At 42.7% G+C, this 22,435-nt stretch overlaps 1 protein-coding gene across 9 annotated transcripts in view; it reads left to right on the top strand.

The window, feature by feature from the left end:
• The window catches only part of LOC115183113 (fibroblast growth factor receptor 3), a 166,197-nt gene that overhangs the window by 138,396 nt on the left and 5,366 nt on the right, over positions 1–22,435 (top strand). For all 9 annotated transcript variants that reach the window (XM_029744452.1, XM_029744453.1, XM_029744454.1 and 6 more), the window contains 3 exons: positions 4,939–5,129; positions 16,647–16,769; positions 18,676–18,746. In XM_029744452.1, coding sequence (XP_029600312.1) covers positions 4,939–5,129; positions 16,647–16,769; positions 18,676–18,746 — 385 coding nt within the window. The remainder of the gene's footprint in view (positions 1–4,938; positions 5,130–16,646; positions 16,770–18,675; positions 18,747–22,435) is intronic.

Here is a 22,435-nt window from a genome sequence, read left to right on the forward strand (position 1 = left end):
ACAGGATGGTAAGTTACAATTTGACACACTGAACTCTGTCTGAGAAGTAGTTGGTAAACCAGGCGAGACAGTCATTAGCTTCTATGGGCTATGTGGGCGCACCTGCGGGACACAGCCAGTGAAATATCAGGTCAAATTCAAAACAACAAAATGTCATAATTCAACTTTCTCAAGCATACAACTATTTTACACCATTTTAAAGATACACTTCTCGTTGATGTAAACGCATTGTCCGATTTCAAAAAGGCTTTACAGCGAAAGCAAAACATTAGATTATTTTAGGAGAGTACATAGACAAAAATAATCACACAGCCATTTTCCAAGCAAGGACATGTGTCAATAAAACCCAAAACACAGCTAAATGAAGCACTAACCTTTGACGATCTTCATCAGATGACTCTCCTAGGACATTATGTTACACAATACATGTATATTTTGTTCGATAAAGTTCATATTTATATCCAAAAACAGCATTTTACATTGGCGCGTGATGTTCAGAAAATGTATTCCCACCAAAAACCTTCGGTGAATGTGCACATCAATTTACAAAAATACTCCTCATAAATGTTGACAAAATATATAACAATTATTTAAAGAATTATAGATAGACTACTCCTGGATGCAACCGCTGTGTCAGATTTTAAAATATCTTTATGGAGAAAGCACATTTTTCAATATTCTGAGTACATAGCTCGCCATCACAGAAAGCTATACAGACACCCGCCATGTTCGGGGTCACCTAAACTCAGAATTAGTATTGTAAATATTCTCTTACCTTTGCTGATCTTCGCCAGAATGCACTCCCAGGACTGCTACTTCCACAATAAATGTTGTTTTTGTTCGAAATAATCCATATTTATGTCCAAATACCTCATTTTTAGACATAAATACCTCATGTTCGTGCGTTCAGAGCACTATCCAAAGGCATAACGCGCGAGCGCGTTACCAGAGACGAAAAGTCAAAATGTTCCATTACCGTACTTAGAAGCATGTCAAACGCTGTTTAAAATCAATCTTTAGGGTATTTTTAATGTAAAATTGCGATAATATTCCAACCGGACAATAGCATATTCATTCAAGAAGAAAAAGAAGGAACGGTTTGCTCGCAGGATCGCGCATATCCAATCCCTTTGTCCACAGGCAGTCCACTGATTGACTGAGCTCCTATTATCTGCCCAGTGACAGGAGAATGCTGAAAGAACTTTCTGAAGGCTGTTGACAGCCAATGGAAGCCTTAGGAAGTGCAACGTGACCCCACAGAAACTGTAGTTTCGATAGAGAATCAAAAGAAGAACTACAATTCTCAGACTTTCCACTTCCTGGTTGGATTTTTCTCAAGTTTTTGCCTGCCATATGAGTTCTGTTATACTCACAGACACCATTCAAACAGTTTTAGAAACTTCAGAGTGTTTTCTATCCAAATCTACTAATAATATGCATATTCTGGGCCAGAGTAGTAACCAGTTTAATTTGGGTACGTTTTTTTCATCAGGCCGTGAAAATACTGCCCCCTACACCTCAACAGGTTAGAGAAACCAAGGCTATTGAGTCTGCCGATAAGAATGTGGTGAATCACAGAGTCAAAAGCCATGGCCAGGTCGATGAATCCAGCTGCACATTGTTGTCTCTTATCGATGGCGGTTATGATATCGTTTAGGACCTTGAGCGTGGTTGAGGTGCACCCATGACCAGCTCGGGAACCAGATTGCATAGCAGAAAAGGTTACGGTGGGATTCGAAATGGTCAGTGATCTGTGTGTTAACATTTTCTTGACCTGCACAACGGTCAGGAGGAATTTTGGACCATTCCTCTTTACAAAACTGTTTCAGTTCAGCAATATTATTGGGATGTCTGGTGTGAACTGCTCTCTTGAGGTCATGCCACAGCATCTCAATCGGGTTGAGGTCAGGACTCTGACTGAGCCACTCCAGAAGGCGTATTTTCTTCTGTTGAAGCCTTTCTGTTGTTGATTTACTTCTGTGTTTTGGGTCGTTGTCCTGTTCCATCACCCAACTTCGGTTGAGTTTCAATTGGCGGACAGATAGCCTAACATTCTCCTGCAAAATGTCTCGATAAACTTGGGAATACATTTTTCTGTCAATTATAGCAAGCTGTCCAGGCCCTGAGGCAGCAAAGCAGCCCCAAACCATGCTCCCTCCACCATACTTTACAGTAGGGATGAGGTTTTGATGTTGGTGAGCTGTGCCTTTTTTTCTCCACACATAGTGTTGTGTGTTCCTTCCAAACAACTCAACTGTAGTTTCCTCTGTCCAGAGAATATTTTGCCAGTAGCGCTGTGGAACATCCAGGTGAACTTTTACAAACTTCAGATGTGCAGCAATGTTTTTTTTTGGACAGCAGTGGCTTTTTCCGTGGTGTCCTCACATGAACACCATTCTTGTTTAGTGTTTTACGTATCGTAGACTCGCCAACAGAGATGTTAGCATGTTACAGAGATTTCTGTCAGTCTTTAGCTGACACTCTAGGAAATGCTGCAAAGAAACCACTACTAATGGACACCAGTAAGAAGAAGAGACTTGCTTGGGCCAAGAAACACGAGCAATGGACATTAGACCGGTGTAAATCTGTCCTTTGGTCTGATGAGTCCAAATTTGAGATTTTTGGTTCCAACCGCCATGTCTTTGTGAGAAGCAGAGTAGGTGAATGGATGATTTCTGCATGTGTGGTTCCCATCGTGAAGCATGGAGGAGGAGGTGTGATGGTGTGGGGGTGCTTTGCTGGTGACACTGTCTGTGATTTATTTAGAATTCAAGGCACACTTTGTTTAACACTTTTTTTGGTTACTACATCATTCCATATGTGTTTCATAGTTTTGATTTATTCGCTATTACTTCTACAATCGAGAAAATATATATTTTTTAAAACTTGAATGAGTAGGTGTGTCCACTTTTGACTGGTACTGTATATTATTTAAATATACTGCTCAAAAAAATAAAGGGAACACTTAAACAACACATCCTAGAACTGAATGAAAGAAATAATCTTATTAAATACTTTTTTCTTTACATAGTTGAATGTGCTGACAACAAAATCACACAAAAATAATCAATGGAAATCCAATTTATCAACCCGTATATTTGCCTTTATTATTTTCCCCTAACCCTACCACCCCTCACATAACTAGAGTAAACTAATGAACAACAACACTTAGGCTTCTACTTCCAGCTTATCCATACTATATGCATTTTACGGACACAGTATTTTTTACAATAGTTATCGTTTGTTTGTTTTTAGTCCTTCAGGGGACTTGTTTCCATTCAGCCACAAGAGCATTAGTGAGGTTGGGCACTGGAGTGATAGATGTGCAGATGATGATGTGCAAGTAGAGATACTGGGGTGCAAAAGAGCAACAACAAAAAATAATAACAATATGGGGATGAAGTAGTTGGGTGTGCTATTTACAGATGGGCTGTGTACAGGTACAGTGATCGGTCAGCTGCCCTGACAGCTGATGCTTAAAGTTAGAGATTCATCCCTATAATTCATCCCAAAGGTGTTTGATGGGGTTGGGGTCAGGGCTCTGTGCAGGCCAGTCAAGTTCTTCCACACCGATCTTGACAAAACATTTCTGTATGGACCTCGCTTTGTGCATGGGGGCATTGTCATGCTGAATCAGGAAATGGCCTTTACCAAACTGTTGCCACAAAGTTGGAAGCACAGAATCGTCAAGAATGTCATTGTATGCTGTAGTGTTAAGATTTCCCTTTACTGGAACTAAGGGCCCAAGCCCAAACCATGAAAACCTGCGCCAGACCATTATTCCTCCTCCACCAAACTTTACATTTGGCACTATGCATTCGGGCAGGTATCCGCCAAACCCAGATTTGTGAAGCGTGATTCATCACTCTAGAGAATGCGTTTCCACTGCTCCAGAGCCCAATGGCAGCAAGCTTTACACCACTCCAGCCAACGCTTGGCATTGAGAATGGTGATCTTAGGCTTGTGTGCGGCTGCTCAGCCATGGAAACCCATTTCATGACACTACCGACAGCACTCACAGTTGCAGGTCAGAAATTTTACGAACTGACTTGTTGGAAACGTGGCATCCTATGACGGTACCACGTTGAAAGTCACTGAGCACTTCAGTAAGGCCATTCTACTTCTAATGTTTGTCTATGGAGATTGCATGGCGGTGTGCTTGTTTTTATACACCTGTTAGCAGTGGTGTAAAGTACTTAAGTAGTTTTTGGGGGTATCTGTACTGTACTTTAATATTTATATTTTAGCCAACTTTTACTTCACCACATTCCTACAGAAAATAATGTAAGCCATACTTTTCACCCAAAAGTTCAATTTTGACAGAACATGGTCCAATTCAAACACTTATCATCCCTACTGCCTAATGCTTTGTTTGTAAATGATGTCTGAGTGTTGGAGCGTGCCCCTGGCTATCCGTCAATAAATAAAAACAAGAAAATGTTGCCATCTGGATTGCTTTACAGTGCCTTCGGAAAGTATTGTCTTTTTCCACATTTTGTTACGTTACAGCCTTATTCCAAAATATATATATTTTTGAAATTGTCATCAATCAACATACAAATACTGATCTGAATACCGAATACTAGACTCTGAATACTTTCCGAAGACACTGTATATAAGGAATTTGAAATATTCATACTTTTACTCTCTATACTTAAGTATATTTTAGGAATTACATTTACTTTTGATAATTAAGTATATTTAAAACTAAATACTTTTAGACTTTTACTCAAGTAGTATTTTACTGGGTGAATTTCACTTTTACTTGAGTCATTTTCTATTAAGGTATCTTTACTTTTACTCACATATGACAATTGAGTACTTTTTCCACCACTGCCTGTCAGCAACGGGTGTGGCTGAAATATCCGAATCCACTAATTTGAAGGGGTGTCCACATACTTTTGTATATATATTGTATCTGTATTATATATTCTCCAGGTCCCCTGTACGTGCTGGTGGAGTACGCTTCCAAAGGGAACCTGAGGGAGTACCTGAGAGCCCGTCGGCCCCCGGGGACGGACTACTCCTTCGACACCTGTAAGATCCCTGATGAGCAGCTCACCTTTAAAGACCTGGTGTCCTGTGCCTACCAGGTGGCGCGTGGCATGGAGTATCTGGCCTCACAGAAGGTGGGTGGCATACTGGTCATAGTAGGGTTGCAAAAATACTTTTCCCAAATTCCTGGGTTTTCCAGAAATCATGGTAGGAGGATTCCAGAATTCCTGTTTATTCCCTCCTGATTCCGTGAATCTTCCAACCAGGATTTCTGGAAAACCTTGGAATTCTTTTACAGTTTGTGGTTTTTTGCAACCCATTCCATCATTGGTTACTCTGAGAGTACCTCATTTTGATATTGGCTGCAGCCTCAGGCCCTATGGTGCTAACCTTGGAAAAGTCATTCCAATGTATTCTCCTTCCTCTTACTAATAGATAGACCAAATGTTACTCATTTCAGGAAACTAGGCCTATTTCACAGGAGCTTCATTTGAACTTCAACTTTTCAACTAATCACACAATTGTACAAAATGGTAAGAGAACTGGTGAAGAAAGGTACCCCTCTACATACACATTTCTTGTATTTACATATAAAAATAGCAACAGGAATATTATAAAAGTGAAATAAGTATTTAAGTATGTGGAGCAGCAGTTGGCCTAGGGGTTAGAGCGTTGTGCCAGTAACCGAAAAGTTGCTAGATCGAATCCCCGAGCTGCCAAGGTAAAAATCTGTCCTTCTACCCCTGAACAAGGCAGTTAATCCACTGTACCTCGGCCATCATTGTAAATAAGAATTTGTTCTTAACTGACTTGCCTGGTTAAATACATTTGTTCTGACTTACATTGGGTCAAAAACGCACAAATGTGACCCGATTCAGGAAACCAGGCGTATGTCGCAAGTCACAACATCACAGTAGAGCCGTTTGAACGAAACCATTTTTTTAATCAAAATGCTTTTTTTGGCAGAAATGCCGTCTGGAACATGTGAACATTCATGTGCCTTAATAATAAACTTGTATGACATCTGTAAATACAAATAAACTTGTTAAATTATGAGCCTAGTTGGTTTAGCCATGGAAAAAGTGAGAGCAACCTTCCCGCTAGCCATGATTGGCTGAGATAATGAATGGGCTGGACATGTAGAGAGATGAGTTCAGATTGGTCTGCCATGTAGCATGCCTCTGTCTATAATAGGAGCTGGTCAGTATGTGTAGGTAATCCTTTCTAACGCAGCTTTTTATAAAGACATCACAAAGAAGTGTTTCTCCACTTTCTGGAGGACTGAGTTTTGAAATCAGTGGAATTATAGTATGCTAGCTAAGGAGATGGAGAAAATTCTGGCGTTTGATTGCAAATATGCAGACGGAGTCGAAAATGGAACGCAGAAGGCTCTGGATTACATCTTCAAACTAAGGGCAGCCATGGCATCCGTGACAGAGAGGGATAAGTGTCCATCCATGTATATGGGTAAGAGAGTCTAGCTAGCTACATTTTCAGATATTATGCATTTCTAATTTTGTCAGAAAGTTGTTTTTCATTTGAATTCTGGAAGTAGCTGGCAAGCTAGCCAACACTAGCGAGTTAGCTTGGGTGGTTGACTGCTGCTGTTAGGTCAGCCAGAGTGTCCAGTGTGTGCTCCAAGAGCAAAACGCTCTGAATTTACGAACGGCCAATCTGACAATGCTCTGAGTTTACAAGCTCCCAGAGCACACTCTGGCACTCCAGATTACATTTACAAACACACCCGTAGTATAAACCAGCCTTTAGACTTGAAATCTTTGGTTGTTTAGTACATAGCCTCATGTGAATCCTTAACAAACTATAGTTTGTATAGTAAAGTTGGTTAGGACATCTACTTTGTGCATGACACAAGTAATTTTTCCAACAATTGTTTACAGACAGATAATTTCACATATAATTCACTGTATCACAATTCCAGTGGGTCAGAAGTTTACATACACTAAGTTGACTGTGCCTTTAAACAGCTTGGAAAATTCCAGAAAATGATGTCATGGCTTTAGAAGTTTCTGATAGGCTAATTTAATATCCATTGTGGACCATCCAGCTCTGGCTCCTCTCTCCCCTTGTTTGCCACAAATTCATGGATTTGAGGGAGGAGAGAGAGAAATCTTTTTTCGTTTGGGGTGCCATCAGGGCACACAGATGCCAGATTGGACCAGTCAAGGTATCAAGGGCTTTCAGAATATCCTACCCTCGTGTTGGTCCCTGAAGGGGCAGTAAACATAGAAGTTCCTCTCTGAACGACTCGTTTTGAGGGAAGCGGACCCAAACACATAATTGGGCAATGTCACATCTGTGCTTTCGTCAAGCGCAATACTAAAACACGGCGCCACGGATATGTCAGTAATCAGTTGCTTAGCGATGTCCTCGTCGATGTCTTCTATGTGTCCTGTTATGGTCGAGTCTGAGAGTTACAGTCCCTTAATTTGCTTTAAAATAGCTTCCTTGTTTGGCTGAGGACCAAAAATATTATTTGACAGTCTCAGCATCTGTGAATGCCTTCTTGTTTCTAACGAGTATCCAAGCTATGTTGTTTTCTCTGCAACAGTGCGAGATCTGCCCATCATTTGTTGTTGTCCTTTGAGATGCGCTATTTTGTTGTTTCTGAGGTTGCTTTGTGGCGGATATGTTTTGTCAAAGTGGGCATGGTGTGACTGGAAATGTCACTCTAAATTTGCTTGTTTTAAACAATTGACTTATTTCTGGCAAATAAAACACAGTGAAATAGTCCCATCATGCAATACAACAAAATACTTGTCTGTCCATTTCTCTTGGAACTTTGTGTTCTTCCTGAATCGAGCCTATCCTTCTCTTAGCCACGTTAGCCACGTTAGCCGCGTTAGCCACGTTAGCTTGCTGCATATCCCCACCGCCATCTTCCTGATTTTCCTGGTTCTCCTGTTCGTTCATAGCTGTCACGTTGTTCTCCAGCTCTTTCTCCTCAATTTCGTTGTCAATAGATGTACGTTTCTTTTTTACAATAAATCAATCCATGTCGACCAGGCTACAACATTAGCTAGTAGCAAAGTGATATGTCAGTCGCTGTAGTTGAGCAGTTGCGTTCTATTTACACAAATTTCAATTTTGGCCTTTCTGTTAAACAGCTGCGCTATACTTCCATCTATCTGACATCCAGGGAACAATAGATATATTCAATGAAGTGATTCGGGCCTGCATTAAACACATTGAATTTCAATTGTATCATTGTTATGTATTATGAAAAGAAATTGGAAAATCACTGCGAGCCACAAATTAATGCAGCCTGCTGGCCGCGCAATGAGTGCCACTGATCTATACAGTATAATACAGCCAAGTGTGTTGGTCTATACAGTATAATACAGCCCAGTGTGTTGGTCTATACAGTATAATACAGTCCAGTGTGTTGGTCTATACAGTATAATACAGTCCAGTGTGTTGGTCTATACAGTATAATACAGCCCAGTGTGTTGGTCTATACAGTATAATACAGTCCAGTGTGTTGGTCTATACAGTATAATACAGCCCAGTGTGTTGGTCTATACAGTATAATACAGCCCAGTGTGTTGGTCTATACAGTATAATACAGCCCAGTGTGTTGGTCTATACAGTATAATACAGTCCAGTGTGTTGGTCTATACAGTATAATACAGCCCAGTGTGTTGGTCTATACAGTATAATACAGTCCAGTGTGTTGGTCTATACAGTATAATTCAGCCCAGTGTGTTGGTCTATACAGTATAATTCAGCCCAGTGTGTTGGTCAATACAGTATAATACAGTCCAGTGTGTTGGTCTATACAGTATAATACAGCCCAGTACAGCCTAGTGTGTTGGTCTATACAGTATAATACAGCCCAGTGTGTTGGTCTATACAGTATAATACAGTCCAGTGTGTTGGTCTATACAGTATAATACAGTATAATACAGCCCAGTGTGTTGGTCTATACAGTATAATACAGTAGAATACAGTCCAGTGTGTTGGTCTATACAGTATAATACAGCCCAGTGTGTTGGTCTATACAGTATAATACAGCCCAGTGTGTTGGTCTATACAGTATAATACAGCCCAGTGTGTTGGTCTATACAGTATAATACAGTTTATTTTTTTATTTTATTTATTTAACCTTTATTTAACCAGGAAGGGCTCATTGAGATTTAAAATCTCTTTTTCAAGAGCGTCCTGGCCAAGATAGGCAGCGCCAAGTCATTACAAAAATTACAGACAAACAACATGAAAAACTACAAGTAATCTAGTAAAAACCATAGAATTAACAAAGAATAGAACAAAATCAAAAACAGCAAATTAAAAACATTGACATGTCAGGGAATCAGTCTCCAGATCATTCATCCGTGATTTAAAAATACCAATCGGGACAAGTTCATCCAGTTTAAAAGTATTTTGTAAGGCATTCCAAGACGATGGCGCAGAGTACATAAAAGCCCTTTTACCAAATTCAGTACGGACATTTGGAACAGTTAGCAGGATAAAGTCCCGCGAACGAAGAGAGTACCCACCCCATTTCTGAACAATAAAAATGCCCAAATAAAAAAGGTAGTAAACCCAAAATGGCTTTGTAAATAAAAGTATACCAGTGACTGAGCCTACGAGTGACTAGAGAAGGCCAGCCAACCCTGGTATACAAAGTGCAATGGTGCGTAAGGGTTTTGCAATTTAAAATAAATCTCAGAGTGCCATGGTAAAGGGTGTCAATTGATCTCAAACACTGAGCGGAAGCATTCATATATAAAATATCCCCATAGTGTCACGGTTGTCGTCGGTGAAGGAGGACCAAAACGCAGCAGGTATGTGTATGCTCATCTTAAATGATTATTTTTTTTTTTTTTAAATGAATACAAAAATAACAAAAACACGAGAACTAACAAACGAACAACAAACAGTTTGGCAAAGCCTAAGGCTCAACACAGAACAATCACCCACAAATACCAAACACAAACACACCCTACTATATGGGACTCTCAATCAAAGGCAGATAGACAACACCTGCCTTCAACTGAGAGTCCCAACCCCAATTAACCAAACATAGACATACACTCACTAGACTCCACATAGAAATACCTAAACATAAACCAACACCCGGAATTACTAAATCAATCAACCTTTTAACAAAACACACCACCCTGAACCACATAAAACAAATACCCTCTGCCACGTCCTGACCAAACTACAAAAAAATTAACCTTATACTGGCCAGGACGTGACAGTACCCCCCCCCCCTTAAAGGTGCTACCCCGGAAGCACCTTAACAAAAAATAACCCCAAGCAACACCAAAAGAAAAATTCCCCTTTTCTAAAGGGAGGGAAGGGAGGGTGGCTGCCGTCAACGACGGCACTGTGCTACCCCCCCTCCCCAACCCACCTATTTCTGGAGGTGGCTCCGGCTCAGGCCGTTCCAGGCTGTCTGGGCAGTCTGGCAGCTCGGGACAGTCTGGGCAGTCTGCCAGCTCGGGACCGTCTGGGCAGTCTGGCAGCTCGGGACCGTCTGGGCAGTCTGGCAGCTCGGGACAGTCTGGGCAGTCTGGCAGCTCGGGACCGTCTGGGCAGTCTGGCAGCTCGGGACAGTCTGGGCAGTCTGGCAGCTCGGGGCAGTCTGGCAGCTCGGGACAGTCTGGGCAGTCTGGCAGCTCGGGACAGTCTGGGCAGTCTGGCAGCTCGGGACAGTCTGGGCAGTCTGGCAGCTCGGGACAGTCTGGGCAGTCTGGCAGCTCGGGACAGTCTGGGCAGTCTCGCAACTCGTGACAGTCTGGGCAGTCTGGCAACTCGGGACAGTCTGGGCAGTCTGGCAACTCGGGGCAGTTCAGGGCAGTCTGGCCACTCCGGCAGTTCAGGGCAGTCTGGCCACTCCGGCAGTTCAGGGCAGTCTGGCCACTCCGGCAGTTCAGGGCAGTCTGGCCACTCCGGCAGTTCAGCGCAGTCTGGCCACTCCGGCAGTTCAGCGCAGTCTGGCCACTCCGGCAGTTCAGCGCAGTCTGGCCACTCCGGCGACTGTTGACTGGCGGGCAGCTCCGACGACTGTTGACTGGCGGGCAGCTCCGACGACTGTTGACTGGCGGGCAGCTCCGACGACTGTTGACTGGCGGGCAGCTCCGACGACTGTTGACTGGCGGGCAGCTCCGACGACTGTTGACTGGCGGGCAGCTCCGACGACTGTTGACTGGCGGGCAACTCTGACGACTGTTGACTGGCGGTGCTGGGTTTACGCACTTGAAGGCTAGTGCGGGGAGCAGGAACAGGACGAGTCAGACTGGGTTGACGCACTTCCGGGTCCGCACGAGAGACAGGAGTTGGAAACCCAGGGCTATGGAGGCGCACAGCCGGTCTAGATCTTACCTCCTGCACAACCCGCCTTGGCTGGATGGAACTAGTAGCCCTGTATGAGCGGGGTGCTCGTACAGGGCAGACTGGGCTGTGCAGGGGCCTGATGGTAGCCGTGCGTAGAGCGGGAGTTGGGTAGCCTGATCCTCGGAGGCGTACCGGCGACCAGATGCGCTGCGCAGGCATCCTCCTACCAGGCTGGATGCCCGCTCTAGCACGGCACCTGCGAGGGGCTGGAATAACTCGCACCGGACTGTGCGTGCGTATGGGTGAGATAGTGCGCTTCTCAGCGAAACATAGCGCTCTCCACCCCATACGCTCCTCCATATAACCACGGGTAGTTGGCTTCCGGCTCTTCCTTCGCCTAGCCAAACTACCCGTGTGCCCCCCAAAAAAAAATTATTGGGGGTGCCTCTCGTGCTTCTCCCTCAGCGCGTCCATGGCCTCGTACCTCCGCCTCTCCGCCTTGGCTGACTCAATTTCCCACTGCGGGCGGCGATACTCCCCAGCCTGGTGCCAAGGTCCGGCCCCGTCCAGAACTTCCTCCCAAGTCCACTTCTCCCGCCAGTCCAACTCGAATTCCTTCTGCTCCTTCCTCTGCTGCTTGGTCCTTGAGTGGTGGGTGATTCTGTCACGGTTGTCGTCGGTGAAGGAGGACCAAAACGCAGCAGGTATGTGTATGCTCATCTTAAATGATTATTTATTTTCAAAAAAATGAATACAAAAATAACAAAAACACGAGAACTAACAAACGAACAACAAACAGTCTGGCAAAGCCTAAGGCTCAACACAGAACAATCACCCACAAATACCAAACACAAACACACCCTACTATATGGGACTCTCAATCAAAGGCAGATAGACAACACCTGCCTTCAACTGAGAGTCCCAACCCCAATTAACCAAACATAGACATACACTCACTAGACTCCACATAGAAATACCTAAACATAAACCAACACCCGGAATTACTAATTCAATCAACCTTTTAACAAAACACACCACCCTGAACCACATTAAACAAATACCCTCTGCCACGTCCTGACCAAACTACAAAACAATTAACCTTATACTGGCCAGGACGTGACACATAGTCTAGTAAAGGCATAAATGTAGCTGATACTAGCCTCCTTCTGGCTTCAAAAGAAAAACAAGCCTTATTCCTAAAATAAAATCCTAATTTCAGCTTAAATTTTTTTGTAAGTTGTTGAATATGCATTTTAAAATAGAGGCCATCATCAATCAAAATTCCAAGATATTTATATGAGGTTACAACCTCAATCTCCTTGCCCTGACAGGTAGTAATAGGTGAAAGGTTCAGAGGTCTATTTCTTGCTTTAGAAAACACCAGTAGTTTTGTTTTGGCAGTATTGAGGATAAGCTTCAATTGAGACAAGGTATGTTGAATAGTATTAAAAGCAGTTTGCAAGATCTGGAAAGCTTTTGTAAGAGATGAAGCACAACGGTAAATAACAGTATCATCAGCATATAAATGAAGTTGTGCATTTTGGACATTTTTGAGTTTGTTTGAGTTTATTTTATTTTTACAGGGACAGTGCACATTAATCAACGTTTCAGTAAAAGTGACGGTTTTAGCCAGCCGGCTAATTTTCAACCGCAGCCCCTAAATTATTTATATAAATAGTGAATAAGAGAGGACCAAGTACAGAGCCTTGGGGCACACCATTTAAGACAGACAATTTAACAGACCTAAGCCCATCAAATTGAGTGCACTGAGTTCTATCAGACAGATAGTTAACAAACCATGCAACTGCATGCTCTGAAAGACCTACACTCGACAATCTCTGCCTTAGTATAGCATGATCAACTGTATCAAAAGCCTTAGAGAGATCAATAAAAAGTGAGACACAATGCTGTTTTTTGTCAAGAGCTTCAGTGATATCATTTAAAACCTTCATGGCTGCTGTAATTGTGCTGTGCTTCTTCCTGAAACCCGATTGGTACATTGATAAAATAGATTTAGTATATAAAAACTATTTTAGCTGGTCACTCACAAGGGTTTCAAGTATTTTCACCAGGGGTGACAGCTTTGAGATTGGCCTATAATTATTTAAAATAGTTGGATCTCCACCTTTTTAAAAGTGGCAGGACAAATGCTGATTTCCAGATCTTTGGAATTTCATTACATTCCAGGGTTAGATTAAACATATATGTAAGTGGTTCAGCTATGAAATCAGCTGCCAGATTTAAAAAGCAGGGATCCAAAAGATCAGGACCTGCAGGCTTTCTCTGGTCTAAATATTTCAGGGCCTTATGTACCACCTGCACTGAGAATGGCAAAAAGCTAAAAGTTTGACCAGCTCTCACTTGTTCATCCACACAAGGTTGTACAGAGACAGAGGACACTGAATCAAACAGTCTACCAGATGATACAAAGTGCTCATTGAAACAATTCAGCATTTCAGTTTTGTCATATATAGCAACAGAGTCCTTCAATACACATGACGGTAATTCATTAACATTACTGTTACCAGACATAGACTTAATAGCCTTCCAAAACTTTCTAGGGTCATTTCTAGGGACAGTATAATACAGTCCAGTGTGTTGGTCTATACAGTATAATACAGTCCAGTGTGTTGGTCTATACAGTATAATACAGTCCAGTGTGTTGGTCTATACAGTATAATACAGCCAAGTGTGTTGGTCAATACAGTATAATACAGTATAATACAGTCCAGTGTGTTGGTCTATACAGTATAAAACAGCCCAGTGTGTTGGTCTATACAGTATAATACAGGCCAGTGTGTTGGTCTATACAGTATAATACAGTATAATACAGCCCAGTGTGTTGGTCTATACAGTATAATACAGTATAATACAGTCCAGTGTGTTGGTCTATACAGTATAATACAGTCCAGTGTGTTGGTCTATACAGTATAATACAGCCCAGTGTGTTGGTCTATACAGTATAATACAGTCCAGTGTGTTGGTCTATACAGTATAATACAGTCCAGTGTGTTGGTCTATACAGTATAATACAGTATAATACAGTCCAATGTGTTGGTCTATACAGTATAATACAGTATAATACAGTCCAGTGTGTTGGTCTATACAGTATAATACAGCCCGTTAGAGTCCAGTGTGTTGGTCTATACAGTATAATACAGCCCAGTACAGCCTAGTGTGTTGGTCTATACAGTATAATACAGCCCAGTGTGTTGGTCTATACAGTATAATGCAGTCCAGTGTGTTGGTCTATACAGTATAATACAGTCCAGTGTGTTGGTCTATACAGTATAATACAGTCCAGTGTGTTGGTCTATACAGTATAATACAGCCCAGTGTGTTGGTCTATACAGTATAATACAGTATAATACAGTCCAGTGTGTTGGTCTATACAGTATAATACAGTCCAGTGTGTTGGTCTATACAGTATAATACAGTCCAGTGTGTTGGTCTATACAGTATAATACAGCCCAGTGTGTTGGTCTATACAGTATAATACAGTCCAGTGTGTTGGTCTATACAGTATAATACAGTCCAGTGTGTTGGTCTATACAGTATAATACAGCCCAGTACAGCCTAGTGTGTTGGTCTATACAGTATAATACAGTATAATACAGCCCAGTGTGTTGGTCTATACAGTATAATACAGTATAATACAGCCCAGTGTGTTGGTCTATACAGTATAATACAGTCCAGTGTGTTGGTCTATACAGTATAATACAGTATAATACAGTCCAGTGTGTTGGTCTATACAGTATAATACAGCCCGTTAGAGTCCAGTGTGTTGGTCTATACAGTATAATACAGCCCAGTGTGTTGGTCTATACAGTATAATACAGCCCAATGTGTTGGTCTATACAGTATAATACAGCCCAGTGTGTTGGTCTATACAGTATAATACAGTATAATACAGTCAAGTGTGTTGGTCTATACAGTATAATACAGCCCAGTGTGTTGGTCTATACAGTATAATACAGTCCAGTGTGTTGGTCTATACAGTATAATACAGTCCAGTGTGTTGGTCTATACAGTATAATACAGCCCAGTGTATTGGTCTATACAGTATAATACAGTCCAGTGTGTTGGTCTATACAGTATAATACAGTCCAGTGTGTTGGTCTATACAGTATAATACAGTCCAGTGTGTTGGTCTATACAGTATAATACAGTCCAGTGTGTTGGTCTATACAGTATAATACAGTCCAGTGTGTTGGTCTATACAGTATAATACAGTCCAGTGTGTTGGTCTATACAGTATAATACAGCCCAGTACAGCCTAGTGTGTTGGTCTATACAGTATAATACAGCCCAGTGTGTTGGTCTATACAGTATAATACAGTCCAGTGTGTTGGTCTATACAGTATAATACAGCCCAGTGTGTTGGTCTATACAGTATAATACAGTCCAGTGTGTTGGTCTATACAGTATAATACAGTCCAGTGTGTTGGTCTATACAGTATAATACAGCCCAGTGTGTTGGTCTATACAGTATAATACAGTATAATACAGTCAAGTGTGTTGGTCTATACAGTATAATACAGCCCAGTGTGTTGGTCTATACAGTATAATACAGTCCAGTGTGTTGGTCTATACAGTATAATACAGTCCAGTGTGTTGGTCTATACAGTATAATACAGCCCAGTGTATTGGTCTATACAGTATAATACAGTCCAGTGTGTTGGTCTATACAGTATAATACAGTCCAGTGTGTTGGTCTATACAGTATAATACAGTCCAGTGTGTTGGTCTATACAGTATAATACAGTCCAGTGTGTTGGTCTATACAGTATAATACAGTCCAGTGTGTTGGTCTATACAGTATAATACAGTCCAGTGTGTTGGTCTATACAGTATAATACAGTCCAGTGTGTTGGTCTATACAGTATAATACAGCCCAGTACAGCCTAGTGTGTTGGTCTATACAGTATAATACAGCCCAGTGTGTTGGTCTATACAGTATAATACAGTCCAGTGTGTTGGTCTATACAGTATAATACAGCCCAGTGTGTTGGTCTATACAGTATAATACAGTCCAGTGTGTTGGTCTATACAGTATAATACAGTCCAGTGTGTTGGTCTATACAGTATAATACAGTCCAGTGTGTTGGTCTATACAGTATAATACAGTCCAGTGTGTTGGTCTATACAGTATAATACAGTCCAGTGTGTTGGTCTATACAGTATAATACAGCCCAGTACAGCCCAGTGTGTTGGTCTATACAGTATAATACAGTCCAGTGTGTTGGTCTATACAGTATAATACAGCCCAGTGTGTTGGTCTATACAGTATAATACAGCCCGTTAGAGTCCAGTGTGTTTTAACCTGAGGTGTTGTTCCTCTTCCTCCTCAGTGTATCCATAGAGACCTGGCAGCCAGGAACGTCCTGGTAACCGAAGACAGCGTGATGAAGATCGCAGACTTCGGTCTGGCTAGAGATGTGCACAACATAGACTACTACAAGAAGACTACCAACGTGAGTAATAATATATAATAATACAATATAATAACAACATAGACTACTACAAGGAGACTACCAATGTGAGTTTAAGGTGTTATATCTGTTTTGGAAAATACGGTGATTGGGAGTGAGGGTGGGCGTGGTATCTGTACTGGGTAAGACAGTATTTGGGGGTGAGGGTGGGCAGGATATATCTGTTCTGGGTAAGACAGTATTTGGGGAGTGAGGGTGGGCGTGGTATCTGTTCTGGGTAAGACAGTATTTGGGGAGTGAGGGTAGGCGTGGTATCTGATCTGGGTAAGACAGTATTTGGGGGTGAGGGTGGGCGTGGTATCTGTTCTGGGTAAGACAGTATTTGGGAGTGAGGGTGGGCGTGGTATCTGTTCTGGGTAAGACAGTATTTGGGGAGTGAGGGTGGGCGTGGTATCTGTTCTGGGTAAGACAGTATTTGGGGGTGAGGGTGGGCGTGGTATCTGTTCTGGGTAAGACAGTATTTGGGAGTGAGGGTGGGCGTGGTATCTGATCTGGGTAAGACAGTATTTGGGGAGTGAGGGTGGGCAGGATATATCTGTTTTGGGTAAGACAGTATTTGGGGAGTGTGGGTGGGCAGGATATTCTTTATGGGTAAGACAGTATTTGGGGGTGAGGGTGGGCGTGGTATCTGTTCTGGGTAAGACAGTATTTGGGGGTGAGGGTGGGCGTGGTATCTGTTCTGGGTAAGACAGTATTTGGGAGTGAGGGTGGGCGTGGTATCTGTTCTGGGTAAGACAGTATTTGGGGGTGAGGGTGGGCGTGGTATCTGTTCTGGGTAAGACAGTATTTGGGAGTGAGGGTGGGTGTGGTATCTGTTCTGGGTAAGACAGTATTTCGGAGTGAGGGTGGGCAGGATATATCTGTTCTGGGTAAGACAGTATTTGGGGAGTGAGGGTGGGCGTGGTATCTGTTCTGGGTAAGACAGTATTTGGGGAGTGAGGGGGGGCGTGGTATCTGTTCTGGGTAAGACAGTATTTGGGGAGTGAGGGTGGGCGTGGTATCTGTTCTGGGTAAGACAGTATTTGGGGAGTGAGGGTGGGCAGGATATATCTGTTCTGGGTAAGACCGTATTTGGGGAGTGAGGGTGGGCAGGATATATCTGTTCTGGGTAAGACAGTATTTGGGGAGTGAGGGTGGGCAGGATATATCTGTTCTGGGTCAGACAATATTTGGGGAGTGAGGGTGGGCAGGATATATCTGTTCTGGGTAAGACAGTATTTGGGGGGTGAGGGTGGGCAGGATATATCTGTTCTGGGTAAGACAGTATTTGGGAGGTGAGGGTGGGCAGGATATATCTGTTCTGGGTAAGACAGTATTTGGGAGGTGAGGGTGGGCAGGATATATCTGATCTGGGTAAGACAGTATTTGGGGAGTGAGGGTGGGCGTGGTATCTGTTCTGGGTAAGACAGTATTTGGGGAGTGAGGGTGGGCGTGGTATCTGTTCTGGGTAAGACAGTATTTAGGGGGTGAGGGTAGGCGTGGTATCTGTTCTGGGTAAGACAGTATTTAGGGGGTGAGGGTGGGCGTGGTATCTGTTCTGGGTAAGACAGTATTTGGGGGTGAGGGTGGGCGTGGTATCTGTTCTGGGTAAGACAGTATTTGGGGGTGAGGGTGGGCGTGGTATCTGTTCTGGGTAAGACAGTATTTGGGGGTGAGGGTGGGCGTGGTATCTGTTCTGGGTAAGACAGTATTTGGGGAGTGAGGGTGGGCGTGGTATCTGTTCTGGGTAAGACAGTATTTTCGGGAGTGAGGGTGGGCGTGGTATCTGTTCTGGGTAAGACAGTATTTGGGAGGCCTAGTGGGTTGGTCTGGGTATGTCTGTTAGTGTGGCTGCTAGTTTAATCCATTGTGCTGAGGTTATTGTTCTGTTGTCTGTGTGTTGTTGCAGGGTCGTCTGCCCGTGAAATGGATGGCACCAGAGGCTCTGTTCGACCGCGTCTACACGAACCAGAGTGATGTGTGAGTGGAGACAGCTGGCCGCGCAGCATGCCTCTGCTCTTTCCATGTAGAGAGATATGCAGGACAGGAATCTATTTTGTAATATCATGACTTAGTGAATTAGCATCAAACCTAACGTCCTCTGTGTCAATATGGATTCATTAGCTTCCCTCCCTCTTGCAATATGTTTCTCTCTCTCTCCCTCCGTCTGTCCCCCCGTCTCTCGCTCTCCCTCTCTCTCGCTCTCCCTCCCTCTCGCTCTCCCTCCGTCTCTCGCTCTCCCTCTCTCTCGCTCTCCCTCTCTCTCGCTCTCCCTCTCTCTCGCTCTCCCTCAGTCTTTCGCTCTCCCTCTCTCTCGCTCTCCCTCCGTTTCTCGCTCTCCCTCTCTCTCGCTCTCCCTCCGTCTCTATCTCTGTCTCTCTCTCGTATGTCTCTCTCTCTCCCTCTCTCCCTCCGTCTGTCCCTCTGTCTCTCTCTCTCCCTCCCTCTTTTCCTCAGTATCCGTCTCTATCTCTATCTCTCTGCCTCTCTCTCTCTCTCCCTCCGTCTGTCCCTCTGTCTCTCTCTCTCCCTCTCTTCCTCTCCCTCCCTCCATCTTTTCCTCAGTATCCGTCTCTCTCTCCCTCGGTATCTGTAACTCTCTCTCTCCCTTGTATCTCCCTCTCTCTCTCTCCCTCGGTATCTCCCTCTCTCCCTGTCATCTGTGCTGTGTGATACTCCAGCTCCATTTTATCAGACCACCACATTCCATCCACTGTTTTTACTTTCATCTCTAAACCAGGCATCAGAGAGGTGTCACACAGCCCTGTAATCCACCATCTCTTATAGAAGATAGCCACTTCGGCACATTTTTCAGATGTAAGGGGTATGTTTGAAAAACTCTTGAGTACAAGACTGTAAACTGATAACACTTGCAATGCCCCCTATCTTATGTTCAACATTTTTCACATCTTTCACCCCAGACTCATTCATGCAATACATTTTCCATGACATACCTTGAGACCATTTAGTTAAGTCCCCAATACATCAGATAATAACACTCACCATTTAGTCATTTAAATACCATTTAATCCTACAGCAAAACATACAAGATAAACATATCAAAAATGTTCTTTTTCAAGTGTTGAATAGAAACAATTGTAGATGGTAAATATAATTTTCCATATAGTATTTGACTATAACTTGACATGCACAATTTTAAATAATTTGTATTCAATGGCAGGTTGAGAACATGTTTATGAAATGGCAGTCTTAGTTTCATTATCCTTATACAGTACATACGGTGCATTCGGAAAGTATTCAGACCCCTTGACTTTTTCCACATTTTGTTACGTTACAGCTTTATTCTGAAATGGATTGAATAAAAAATATATAATCATCAATCTACACACAATACCCCATAATGACAAAGCAAAAACAGGTTTTTAGAAATGTTTGTTATTTAAATAAGTATTTATACACATTTAATAATTAAACGATACAAATGAACAAACATGCGCCGAGTACAGAAGGTGAGAGAAAACAATACGACCTGACGACTGAGGCTACTGAGGGCTAAATAAAGGGAGAGTAATCAGGGTGGTGATGAAGTCCAGGTGTGTGTAACGATGGGGAGAAGGTGTGAGCGATGATGGTTGCCAGGTGTGCATAATGTGGGTTGCCAGGACCGATGGTTAGTAGTCCTGTTTCCATTGATCATCCTTGAGATGTAAAGGTTCTGGGTTCTGAATACTTTCTGAATGCACTGTATGTAGGACAAATGATCAGAAATAGGGGCGTTGTAAAGCAGTTGGCTACTGTAAAAATGTAGCACAGTGTTTCTGCAACATTATACAATATCACCTTTTCTACAGGACTTTCTACGTCAACTGATACCGTATCGCCTGTTTTTCTGCTTGAAATTCATCAGTTTAAAGCGTATCAATGAAATTCAGATAATGAGTGGAATATATTATGTACAACCCAGGTATTTCAGCAGTGCATTGCACACTACACTATAATTCCAAGTGGCAGCACATACTGACTCTTTCTACGTTGTCCTATTGAAGCACATTGGCTGATGGAGAATGATGATGTAGTAGGTGAAGACTTTCATTCCAAAACGCTATATATCAATTTTCAGAAATGTTGGTAAATGAGCTTCTATTGTTTAAAGAAAGATCGATGTTGTGTCACATTTTAAATGCTTAGGAGTAATTATTGACTCTAGCCTTTCTTTCAAAAAACAAATACAAAGTATATGGAACAGTCAACCCCAACCTGGTAATTCCAGATTGATCAGAAACCAAACTAAACTGTATATGCTCTCAATGATTTTGTCCCATCTCTCGTACTGTATCACAACCTGGTCACAAACTAGTATCACAGCAATGAAACCACTCCAAAAGCTTTAGAAACAAACTCTGAAAGAAACCAAACACCTGTTACCAATATCATTAAGAAATACAACCTACTGAGCTTTGATAGCTTCGTATGCCTTGCCAACGCCACCTCTATGCTGTTTAAGATCACACTTTCCCCACCACCTCTTAAACAGTGTTTTACATATTATGAGGACAGTACAAGAAGATGGCAGGAAGAAATGGCAGCCGTTTCACGGGCGACTAACCAATTGTGCTATTATGTGTGGGGTTTTCGCGATACTTGTAACTTATTTTGTACATAATGTTTCTGCCACCGTATCTTACGGCAGAAAATACCTTCTGGGTATCAGGACAGCGATCACTCACCTCGGATTAGACCCAAAAAATTATTCAATAAGCAGGAAGCACAGGATGTACTTCAGACACCCGACAAAGCCGAAATTCCCGTAATTGGCAGGAGGAAGAGACGCAGGTATAGAGGACACAGGGCGGGGTGCCTCGTAAGGATCCACCGACAGCGAGTGGAAAATCTTCCCTTACCATCAATATTACTTGCCAACATACAAACATTGGACAAAAAATTAGATGAGGTACAATCACGAATATCCTCCCAACGGGACATCAAAAACTGTAACATCTTATGTTTCACCAAATTGTGGCTGAATGAAGACATGGAAAAAATTCAGCTAGCGTGATATACGCTGCACCAGCTAGACAGAACACTCCAGTAAGGCGAGGGGGGTTGTCTGTGTATATTTGTAAACAGCCTCTAGATTTTGCTCGCCTGAAGTAGAGTATCTCATGATAAGCTGTAGACCACACTATTTGCCAAGAGAGTTTTCATCTATTTTTTTCGAGGCTGTTTATTTACCACCACAGATGGACGCTGGCACAAAGACCGCACTGAGTCAGCTGTATAAGGAAATAAGCATATAGGAAACCGCTCACCCAGAGGCGGCGCTCCTAGTGGGCGGGGACTTTAATGCATGGAAACTTAAATCAGTTTTACCTGATTTCTATCAGCATGTTAAATGCGCAACCAGAGGGAAAACAATTCTAGATCCCCTTTACTCCACACACAGAGACGCGTACAAAGCTCTCCCTCGCCCTCCATTTGGCAAATCTGTCCATAACTATATAATTTTACATTTTACATTTTAGTCATTTAGCAGACACTCTTATCCAGAGCGATTTACAGTAGTGAATGCATACATTTCATTTCATGCATTTTTTTTTTTTTAAATGTATTTTTTTTTGTACTGGCCCCCCGTGGGAATCGAACCCACAACCCTGGCGTTGCACACACCATGCTGGCGTTGCAAACACCATGCTCTACCAACTGAGCCT

Source organism: Salmo trutta, unplaced genomic scaffold (assembly GCF_901001165.1).
Source record: "Salmo trutta unplaced genomic scaffold, fSalTru1.1, whole genome shotgun sequence".
NCBI classification, from domain to species: Eukaryota; Metazoa; Chordata; class Actinopteri; order Salmoniformes; family Salmonidae; genus Salmo; species Salmo trutta.